This window comes from Hoplias malabaricus, chromosome Y, assembly GCF_029633855.1.
Source record: "Hoplias malabaricus isolate fHopMal1 chromosome Y, fHopMal1.hap1, whole genome shotgun sequence".
Classification (NCBI taxonomy): Eukaryota; Metazoa; Chordata; class Actinopteri; order Characiformes; family Erythrinidae; genus Hoplias; species Hoplias malabaricus.
Genome location: NC_089820.1, coordinates 24,783,377 through 24,795,789, shown reverse-complemented (window position 1 = coordinate 24,795,789; position 12,413 = coordinate 24,783,377). Strand labels below are relative to the sequence as shown.

At 44.4% G+C, this 12,413-nt stretch overlaps 1 protein-coding gene across 1 annotated transcript in view; it reads right to left on the bottom strand.

The window, feature by feature from the left end:
* Positions 1-12,413, bottom strand: part of LOC136678836 (rabphilin-3A-like) — a 41,401-nt gene that overhangs the window by 10,188 nt on the left and 18,800 nt on the right. Inside the window, 8 exon segments of the mRNA XM_066656991.1 lie at positions 2,169-2,243; positions 4,693-4,772; positions 6,542-6,721; positions 7,187-7,363; positions 8,312-8,356; positions 9,988-10,150; positions 11,179-11,262; positions 12,142-12,271. Coding sequence (XP_066513088.1) covers positions 2,169-2,243; positions 4,693-4,772; positions 6,542-6,721; positions 7,187-7,363; positions 8,312-8,356; positions 9,988-10,150; positions 11,179-11,262; positions 12,142-12,271 — 934 coding nt within the window.

Here is a 12,413-nt window from a genome sequence, read left to right as displayed (position 1 = left end):
GATCCAAAGCCTACCTGGAATCATTGGGCTGGGTTTACCACAGTCATCCAGTCGCTCACACACTCACACCTGTGGACAGTTTCACACAGTCATCCAGTCACTCACACACTCAAACATGTGGACAGTTTCACACAGTCCTCCAGTCACCCACACACTCACACCTGTGGACAGTGTCACACACTCACTCAGTCACTCACACACTCAAACATGTGGACAGTTTCACACCCTCACCCAGTCTTGCCACAGTGTCAGCATGGGATTAATCACTGGCAATGACAGAAAAAATAACATTTAAATTTGATTTAGTGAGGATCATTCATTCATTCATTCATCTATTCATTCTTTGTCTGTAAGTGCTTCTCCAGTTCAGTGTCGCGGTGGGTCCGGAGCCTACCTAGAATCACTGGGTGCAAAACAGGAACACACCCTGGTTGGTGCTCCAGTCCTTCGCAGGGCGACACACACTCACACATTCACTCACACACTCACACTCACACCTAGGGACACTTTTGAGTCACCAATCAAATCAAGTCAAATTTATTTGTATAGCGCTTTTTACAACGGATGTTGTCACAAAGCAGCTTCACAGAATATTGGTAGAGACAAAATTTTGACATGAAATGTGAAATTGTAAAGAATGTAAAAATCCATTGGAGAGCAAGCCAAGGGCGACAGTGGCAAGGAAAAACTTCCTCCAAGCTGAGGAAGAAATCTTGGGAGGAACCAAGGTTCACACAGGGGGATCTATCTTCCTTTTCCACCTACCAAAACCCACGCAGACACAGGGAGACTCACACCCAGTCACTCACACATTCACCCAGTCACTCAGACACTCAAACATGTGGACAGTTTCACACAGTCCTCCAGTCACCCACACACTCACACCTGTGGACAGTGTCACACACTCACTCAGTCACTCACACACTCAAACATGTGGACAGTTTCACACAGTCATCTAGTCACTCAGACACTCAAACATGTGGACAGTTTCACACAGTCATCCAGTCACCCACACACTCAAACATGTGGACAGTTTCACACAGTCATCCAGTCACTCACACACTCAAACATGTGGACAGTTTCACACAGTCATCCAGTCACTCAGACACTCAAACATGTGGACAGTTTTACACAGTCCTCCAGTCACCCACACACTCACCCAGTCACTCACACATTCACCCAGTCACTCACACACTCAAACATGTGGACAGTTTCACACAGTCATCCAGTCACTCACACACTCAAACATGTGGACAGTTTCACACAGTCCTCCAGTCACCCACACACTCACACCTGTGGACAGTGTCACACACTCACCCAGTCACTCAAACATGTGGACAGTTTCACACCCTCACCCAGTCACTCACACATTCACCCAGTCACTCAGACACTCAAACATGTGGACAGTTTCACACAGTCATCCAGTCACTCAGACACTCAAACATGTGGACAGTTTCACACAGTCATCCAGTCACTCAGACACTCAAACATGTGGACAGTTTCACACAGTCATCCAGTCACTCAGACACTCAAACATGTGGACAGTTTCACACAGTCATCCAGTCACTCACTCACTCAAACATGTGGACAGTTTCACACAGTCATCCAGTCACTCAGACACTCAAACATGTGGACAGTTTCACACAGTCATCCAGTCACTCAGACACTCAAACATGTGGACAGTTTCACACAGTCATCCAGTCACTCAGACACTCAAACATGTGGACAGTTTCACACAGTCATCCAGTCACTCACACACTCAAACATGTGGACAGTTTCACACAGTCATCCAGTCACTCAGACACTCACACCTGTGGATAGTTTCACACAGTCATCCAGTCACCCACACACTCAAACATGTGGACAGTTTCACACCCTCACCCAGTCACTCGCACATTCACCCAGTCACTCACACACTCAAACATGTGGACAGTTTCACACAGTCATCCAATCACTCACACACTTACACCTGTGGACAGTTTCACACACTCACTCAGTCACTCACACACTCACACCTGTGGACAGTTTCAAAAAGCTTATCTACCTATTACCTGAGGACAGGATCAGACCCAGGACCCTGAGACCCTACAGCTGTGTGAAAGTAAAACCACCTGCTGTGACACAGTGCTGCCCCACCCACCTCCAGTAAGAAGTGAACTGTAGCTGACCTTGCTGGCTCCGGGGAGCAGGTGCAGCTTCACATAGGGATCAGCGAGTCCATTAGAATCCATTGGCTTCAAACCCTGGGAAGAAAAATTATACTATTACAGTTTGAGCCTCAGGTCTAATACTTCAGTTCATAAGAAATATCTAGCAAAGTTTAGTGACTCTGTCAAAGAGTGCACATTATGATATTATTATTGTCTGTTACCCTTATATATTTCAGGCTTGCGGTGGGTCCAGAGCCTACCCAGAATCACTGGCGCAAGGTGGGAACACACCCTGGAGGGGGCGCCAGTCCTTCACAGGGCGACACACACTCACACACTCACTCACATACTCACACCTACGGACACTTTTGAGTCGCCAATCCACCTACCAACATGTGTTTTTGGACCAGAATTACAAAAGCCCTATTTGGACAGGATTAGTTTTACATAGAAAGCTGGGTAACATCATTATACCACAGGATGTATGTAATGTTTATTGTGAATTCGCACTGGATATGAAATCTTGGTGAAAAAAAAAAAAACAGACAGGAGAGGCTTCTCGATCCACGCACTGCCATCACACAGTGGATCATACAGAGCAGGGCTACTGCAGTATTTCAACAGTCAAAACTGTTCTGAGAACATCCCTCTCACCAAATACATTCAGCCCTAAAAGACTTTATTTACTAGCTCTTCATAATAGATCATAGACGAAAAGGTGATAAATACCTTTACTAATCCTTCACACAGTTATTATAACTAATATTACAAATCGTTTAATGGTAACTTAATGAGTTGTACACAGGTTCATAACATGTAGGTTGGTTGCTATTGTGCATAAAACCTACCTACAACTTCCAAAAACATCTCTCTCTCTATGACGTATTATGGGTCTAATTTCCTATTATCACTTTTTTATTAAGACTCACGCTTCACACATTGTAGGTGAAAAGACTCTAGTGTCACTCTTGGTTCCCCGGCTTTTGTGCTGCCGCCCAAACCAACAGAGCTCGCTCTCTCCTGAGTATTTAGCCCAATTTATGCTTCTGTGTTGGACCTATGCCGTAGGCAGCGTGGCCTGATGCGCAGCTCTCCTGAAATGTAGTTTGTCATGTCTACGCAGATTACAACGACTGTGATTAGTCTGCAGTCAGACGAACATGGTTCAAAAGTCCAGAAATATTCATTCTCAAATATTAAGACTAAATATGAACAAAGAAGATGTTTGAAATTCAGTCCTAGTGGTTTGCTGCTGTAATTGCAGAGCATTAACAATGGCATAGGGCACTTGTGCATAACACAGGTTTTTACTCAAACACTAGGTAAGATTTGGTGGATTTTTTTTCTGCTCCTGGGACTTCCCCATAGTGCAATTACCTTTTACAGCACTGTACTGAAATTGGAAGGGAGGGGGAGGGAAGGGGTGGTTTCCTACCCTCCTCCGAAAGGTTCATAGTAAAATTTCTGCAGTCATTAGCCAAGAGTAGCAACAACAGAGGTTCTGTTCTCCCTGTTATAGATCAGTGAAGCATCACAATGATTTTGAAGCTGTAATTTTAAGGTAAAAATATTACAGAGTGTTCCTTTAAACACTCTGTTTTGTCTATATAGATGCAGAGTATAGTTTGAGTTATTTCTGCAATTCTGCGACATCTGTTTTTTAAACAGGCTACGATTTAGATTTTCTGACTTTTTGCCTGATGTGTACTTTTGTCTTTTGGACATGTTCTGTACTGATTTTTGGGTTTTGGAATATTTCTTCTTGTTTTGACCTCACTTCATGTATCGTGTTTATTAAACCTCACACTGACTCTCCCCCTCAGTGAGTGATTTGTAACATCTAGCTACAGATCCTTAAACCATGTTTATGAATGTATAGCAGTTACTGATGATTTAAATAGAGACTGTGTTTGTTTGTCTCTTAGCAACGGTAACAACCCGGAGATCTGTGCGGAGCAGGGAGATATATTCAGACACATAAACCAAAAGGAACGCCAGAATTGCATAATGTAGTGGAGTAAAAAGTAAGATATTTGACTTTGAAATGTAGTTGGTTTACGGTAAATAGTCGCCCAAAATGGAAATACTTCAGTAAAGTACAGATACCCAAAAAAGTACTTAAGTACAGTAACGAATTACATTTACTTTCTTACTGTCCACCTCTGGTAAAAGAAACGGGAGCATGCACTCTGAAAAATAACTGAAATGGTTTATTCAGACATGGTTAAAACCACTGAGATACTTGGGTAATAATTATTTACCCCATGCCCACAGGTAAAAACTAATCCTGTCCAAATTGGGCTCAAGTGTGAGGATCACATATGACATGTGACATTATCTTAGCTGGCTGCTAAAGTGTTGCTGGGGCTAGGATGGTTAAGGCACTACAAGGCCTTTGCTATGGTGTTCCCAGGTGGTTGCTTGGTGTTGCTTGGCCATTGCCAAGTAAAATAAAGTATTTATTTTATACTATAATGAATGTTGCCATGCTAAAATGACTGTAACACATGATAGGTAGGAACATGTGTATCTGGTGTTTTACCTTAGCTCTCATGATGTTGCAGTGAAGGCTGCTGTTCTCGGGTTCGTAAAGCAAACTGAACTCCAGAGCTCCCAGAGTGGCTGCAAAAAAACAAAAAAATTCAAACTCAGAATTTAACAAAGGTTTGTGGAAATGCTCGTCAAGCACTTGTTGTTCTGCATTTTTGTTACCATGTTCATTCAATAAGCGTCACTATTATTTGGGGAGAGGCTATGCTAGGAAACTGCTGTGAGGATCTGATGGCAGCTACAGAAGCATTAGTGATGTCAGCCATTACGGTACAGGTTTAGCAGTCCAGACCAATTGAATGCATCATATATATATATATATATATATATATATATATATATATATATATATATATCACGCACGATGCTAGTAAACCAATAAGAACTGTGCATTATCACAAGTAAATGGTGGGATGACGTTGTCTGGAGTCCTGCCTGGTGTGTGTCATTCGCTCAAGTCACAACTGCTATCATATCTGATTAAAAAGGTCTTTTGGGACACTTCTGGGATGACAGTGTTGTGTGGTAATACTAGAAACTTTATAAGGAAACTTAACATCAGTTGAAATACGAATGGGAGTTCCCCTAACACTCGACAGTCATTAAATTCCTGCCCCTCAGCAAATAGAGCCAATCAGTTTGCTGTTTGTACCACGAGCAGAGGAAGTGAACTGTAACTACAAGACAAGTGATTAGGCACTTTATTTTACTATACACACTTTTTTAAAAGCATTGTTTTATTTTTAATTTGACTTGAAATGGTAAAAGAACAATTTATTTGGTGCATTTGTGATTTATAATTAATTAAATTCCATTTTAAATCTTATAAACATTGTTAAAGTTATAATGAACTGGATCTCTAATGTGATTTGACATTCAGTTGTTATTAACTACAAAAAAAAATGTTGATATAACTACTAGGCTACTTCTGTATTCAGGATAAAGCAAGGCATTATGAAGTTACTGGACCTTAACGCATTTTAAATAAATACCCCTGTTATGTACTATTCAGTTCATAGTCTAAACACTGGAGATGTATATAATTATGTGAATATGTACGTAATAAACAAGTGTAATTGAATTAAAGATTTCATCTGTTCTCTCATAAGTTAAAGGGTCCTTTAAGAGAACAGGGACCGAAGTGAATCTCATTTACCAGCTGCTAACTCATCGGACGAAGGTGTAAATGAATTCCCAAAATATCTCATTGAAATTGGGAAGTAGGGCATTTAAGAAAATAATATTTCAAGTTCAGACAAACTGGAACAACTCTGGATTGGGAGAATGAGTTTGTGGGGATTCCTTGGGGAGGAGTTCCACCTGCTATTTCTAATCAGGCAGGAACTCCGGGGAAATATCTGTTCCCTCTCGAGCCTCTCTCTAGCCTCACACTTCCCTCAAAAAAACATCAGTGAATACACTGAGGGCATGCTTTATGTTCTATTGAAGATCCCTTTTGCGTTCGCTTGCAGGATATTGATTTCTGGACTTTGGCAGCAGAGAGAGATCATCCATCTCTGAGAGTATTATGGCTCAGGTTTTCTACAGATAACACACACACACACATACACACTCATAAATGTCCCATAAAAAAAGGGTGATGTACAGAAAGGAGGCTAAACAAGATGGCAGCAATGTAAACTGATGTTGTATCTCAATAACTAGGCAGCATCAGGCAGCACTTGGCAGCATCAAATGGCCTCTAATTGTCATTTATTTAATCCATGTTTTACCATATTATCATTATATTAATAGTACGTTATAGGTCCAACCGTCTGTAGACACCCTTTAAAGCTTGGAAACTCAGCTACTTTAAGCCGCAAGAGTAAAGTTGTTCTTACTGGCTTCATCAGAGTCATAGCTGTTGGCCTCATCCTCGTCCTCCTCTGGGGGAGGGGCTGGGTGCCGAGCTGGTGGAAGGTTATATGACATCGGCTGCTTTCTTTCCTCCCTCTCTGCAGGGGGCACTCGGTCCTGGAAGCCAGAGCTCATGTAGGGACCTCTCTCAGCTTCCTGAAGAGCTGGAGGAGGAATTTATTCCAGAAAAGTAGTTCAGCAGAAAGTGATTTTTCCTAGACAACCGTGAGTTCAAACGGTAATCCGTAATCAGTAATCTCACACGTGTGTCCTAGTGGAGATCTCAGTAAAGTCACAGAATGTGCTCAGATTTGCCAGACGAACTAAACCTTACTTTCTCCTTTATTTACTTTATATTCCTCTCATGTTTCTTTTTGTCTCTGTTTTGTCTCATTTTTTTCTCCTAAGGAATTTAAAGAAAGTCATTACAGAGCAACATATGAGCAATAAAACGTTTCTCTTGGATGAACAGAGAGATGGAGGCTCTGAACTTTACCCTGCAACCCCCAGGTGATGTGGACAACTATGTAATTCTTGATCCCCAACATAATATACACGAGTGGTACATTTGAAGAAATGTTCACACAAGAGTAGCTTAAGATGGAGTTTAGTTCCAAGTCTGAACTCACTTTGCTGAGGTTTAGGGCTAGAGGATGATGGAGGTGGTCTGGAGCTGTGGACAGTTACAGCCTTCTTCATCACGACTGGACCGTCAGCCTCTGAGTAACCGGCACCGCTGATTCCGGCAGGTTTTGGAGCCACAGCGGGTTTTGGAGCAATAGGGGGGCGTCCCACAGGTTCTGGAGCTACAGAGTAAAAGACAATCTGTGTTACATCAGTCTGATTTTCTTTATATAACTCCGTAGAAAGGAGACCCTGGAGCACACAGTGAAATGTGATAACACAAATAAAGCTGATCAGAATCTAATCATGAAACAGGTTTTAATTGTATTCCCCAGTAATGAGACCACCCTAAAGACTCGAATTGTACTCCAGAGACTTCTAGCGCAGCGCAAGCACTGTGCGCAAGCATTAAGCACTGAATTTCCCAAAGAATTGAGACTCACCACTGACTAAAACGTTAACTACTGCCTCTTTCACACATGACCTACAGAGAATTTCGCTGTAGAAACTCTGGAGTATTGGGTCCGGAGCTGTCCCGGAGTGCTCATTCACACAAGCAGAACACAGCGGGAGATTTTCTGTGTCAAGCGATCTCTCGCAGCAGGAGATGGAACACGCGCTCTAGGTGTTGCACAGTGCCTGTGCAGCACATGCTGGGGAAACTCTGGAACATTTCCCATGCCGTTCTCACATGCGCTGACTCAGACTTGAGTCTTTACTAGGGCGGAGTATAACGTCCAGGTAATGTCTGGGACGAATACTGCAGGTGGTCGCGTTCACACATACATCTCCTCCAGGTAAACTTGGGAACATTTCTGGATTGCCATGCATGTGTGAAAGGGGCTCATAACTCACATCTCAGAGACTAAAGACCCCAGAGACATGAAGCTTAACTATAACTCACACTTTAGAGACTCCAGACTCAATGTGCACCACAACCCTAGAGACCTGAGACCTGACTCTGATTCACAGCCCAGAGATTCATTGATACTTACCCTCAAACCCCTCAGACTCAGACTCAACTCTATCTTGAACAGCAAAGGCTCATAACCACTCAGACCTGAACCCCACACCCCAACATGAACTTATTTACAGTACTTTAACATTTATCTCTGTCACATCAATCTTACCTGTTGGCTGCATTTCTGGACCAGCGGCCTGGTTCTCCACCAGTTCTGAGCAGAAATAAAAACATAACAATGTGAGTTTTAATAAGGTAGGTGTTGTACACACACTCACACACACATTTATTTCCAACAGAGGGGTCGCAAACTCCCCAAACTTCCCAGAATTACACATTCATTCATTCATTATCTGTAACCGCTAACCAGTTCAGGGTTGCAGTGGGTCCAGAGCCTATCTGGAATCATTGGGCGCTAGGTGGGCATACACCCTGGAGGGGGCGCCAGTTCTTCACAGGGCAACACTCACACATTCACTCACACCTACGGACACTTTTGACTTGCCAATCCACCTACCAACGTGTGTTTTTGGACTGTGGGAGGAAACCAGAGCACCCGGAGGAAACCCACGCAGACACAGGGAGAACACACCACACTTTTCACAGACAATCACCCGGAGAAAACCCACGCAGACACAGGGAGAACACACCACACTCCTCACAGATAGTCACCCGGAGGAAACCCACGCAGACATAGGGAGAATACACCACAATCTTCACAGACAATCACCCGGAGAAAAGCCAAGCAGACACAGGGAGAACACACCACACTCCTCACAGACAGTCACCCGGAGGAACCCCACGCAGACACAAAGAGAACACACCACACTCCTCACAGACAATCACCCGGAGAAAACCCACGCAGACACAGGGAGAACACACCACACTCCTCACAGATAGTCACCCGGAGGAAACCCACGCAGACATAGGGAGAATACACCACAATCTTCACAGACAATCACCCGGAGAAAACCCAAGCAGACACAGGGAGAACACACCACACTCCTCACAGACAGTCACCCGGAGGAACCCCACGCAGACACAGAGAGAACACACCACACTCCTCACAGACAGTCACCCGGAGAAAACCCACACAGACACAGAGAGAACACACCACACTCCTCACAGATAGTCACCCGGAGGAAACCCACGCAGACACAGGGAGAACACATCACACTCTTCACAGACAATCACCCGGAGAAAACCCACGCAGGCACAGGGAGAACACACCACACTCCTCACAGACAGTCACCCGGAGGAAACCCACGTAGACACAGGGAGAACACACCACACTCCTCACAGACAGTCACCCGGAGGAAACCCACGCAGACACAGGGAGAACACACCACACTCCTCACAGACAGTCACCCGGAGGAAACCCACGTAGACACAGGGAGAACACACCACACTCCTCACAGACAGTCACCCGGAGGAAACCCACGCAGACACAGAGAGAACACACCACACTCCTCACAGACAGTCACCAGAAGGAAACCCAGGTAGACACAGAGAGAACACACCACACTCCTCACAGACAGTCACCCGGAGAAAACCCATGCAGACACAGAGAGAACACACCACACTCCTCACAGACAGTCACCCGGAGGAAACCCACGCAGACACAGAGAGAACACACCACACTCCTCACAGACAGTCACCTGGAGGAAACCCATGCAGACACAGGGAGAACACACCACACTCCTCACATACAATCACCCGGAGCGGGACTCGAACCCACAACCTCGAGGTCTCTGGAACTGAGTGACTGCCACACTCAGAATTACACAGTGAAACTTTAACAAACCATGTTTTCAAAAGGACAGGATGAACGGAAATCTGGGATACCTTTAGTTTGTGCTTGTGGTTTTGCAGCAGATGTCTCAGGTGCTGTCTGGTTTTCTGAAGCCTTCTGGAAGGGAGGCTCTTTGGCTTTGGAAATGGCCATGGGTGAAGGGAGAAACTGCTTAGGGAGGCCTTTAAAGAACCAAGCTCCAGATCGCTTCCATACCTTGGCAAGAAACAGGAAACAGCTCAAATAAGGAAAGGTCTCCACTCACGCTGAAAAGCACAGCAACGATAGCTCCATCTATGCATTCACTTCATAATCAGCTATGACGGTGTTAGCTGAGAGGGTGGAGCTAAGCTGGGGCTTCTTATATATTAACGTTCTCTAAAGAGCGCTCATGTCCTAGACTTGTATATATATATATATATATATATATATATATATATATGTCTCTGGTTTTGTATGCGTAGACCAATCATCCATAGCATTAAATACACCTCCTTGTTTCTACATTCATTTTCCATTCTCTCAGCTCCACTGACCATAAAGGAATACTTTGTAGTTCTACAATTACAGACAGCTGTCCAGCCATTGCTCTGCATACATTGTTATACCTCTTTCATCTTGGTCGTCATGGTCATGATCCCCACATAACAGGTATTATTTGGGTGGTGGATCATTCTGAGCGCTGCAGTGACACTGATGTGGTGGTGGTGTGTTAGTGTGTGTTGTGCTGGTGTAGAGTGGATCAGGCACAGCTGTGCTCCTGGAGTTTTTAAACCCCTCAGTGTCACTGCTGGACTTAGAAGAGTCCACCTAGACGACAGCATCCTGTGTCCACCGATGGAGGACTAGAGAATGGCCAACACATAACCGTGAAGCGACAGATGAGCTACTGTCTCTGACTTTACATCTACAAGGTGGACCAACGAGGGAGGAGTGTCTCACAGAGTGGGCAGAGAGTGGACACAGGGTTTAAAAACTCCAGCAGCACTGCTGTGTTTGATACACTCTACACCAGCACAACACACACTAACACACCACGTGGTGTCAGTGTCACTGCAGCGCTGAGAATGATCCACCACCACATCACACCTGCTCTGTGGGGGTCCTGAGCGCTGAGGAACAGGGTGAATGATGGTAAATAACATGCAGAGCAACAGATGGATGGTCAGTGGAGCTTTTAATGTTAAGAACTCTTAAACAGGTAAAAAAGGATAATTCCCAGCATTAACGTCTTTATCTCTTACCTCTCGTTGTTCACTACAGATCTTGCAGAGCCACACAGACCGTGGACGGCTGTTATTCTGCACTCCGCACTTGGTGCACATGTTCTGGAGAAACACACATTTCACTGAGAAAAATACCTTCCATTTATTACCTCTTTTTACTGGTTGTGCAAAAACGGACTCGATGTTAGAAATCATTAACATAGCGTATTATGTCACTTTTAATTGTCATTAATAATACACAACTAGTACACAAAAATGCTTTACAACTTATTTGTACACCTAATATATTATCTAAACTATCCTACCACAATCGTTAGTATCGAATAGTTAGTATCATGTTCATTCATTCATTGTCTGTAACCGCTTATCCAGTTCAGAACACACCTGTAGGGGGCACCAATCTTTCACAGGGTGACACACACCTACAGACACTTTTGAGTCGCCAATCCACCTACCATCGTGGAAACCGGAGCACGCAGACACAGGGAGAACACACCACACTCTTCACAGACAGTCACCCGGAGGAAACCCACACAGACACAGGGAGAACACACCACACTCCTCACAGACAGTCACCCGGAGGAAACCCACGCAGACACAGAGAGAACACACCACACTCCTCACAAACAGTCACCCAGAGGAAACCCACGCAGACACAGAGAGAACACACCACACTCCTCACAGACAGTCACCCGGAGCAGGGTTCGAACCCACAACCTCCAGGTCCCTGGAGTTGTGTGACTGCGATACTAACCTGCTGCACCACCGTGCCGCCCCTGCCATCATGTTCATTAATGTATTCGCCTCTGCAGATGATTTATGACCATTAGTCATTTCCTTTCCTTAGTCTCTTTGTCCTGGGTGTTTGTCACAGCTGAGTCTCTGTCAGTAAACTCTCTGAACACTGAGGCTTGTAGGAAAGATGCTGTAGAAATAAGGCTTTGATAGATCTGATGATCAGATGAGTAAAGAAAAACTTACCTTTTTACAGTCTTCACAGACCACCGAGTTAACCCCGAGGGTCCCTAACTGCTCTCCACACAGCAAGCAGCGGGACACTCCATCTCCACACACCGTCTTCTTCATGTTGTCCAGACGATTCATCAGACGGCTGTTTTGTGTGGCAGGAAAGGATGCATATGGATTTAAAATTTCAGACTTCAGCGTGATTTTAAAAGGTATTTTGTAAATACTCAATGTTTTATACAGTGTTCGCCACCATTCACAACATCACTGGAGCTGGTGATCACTCT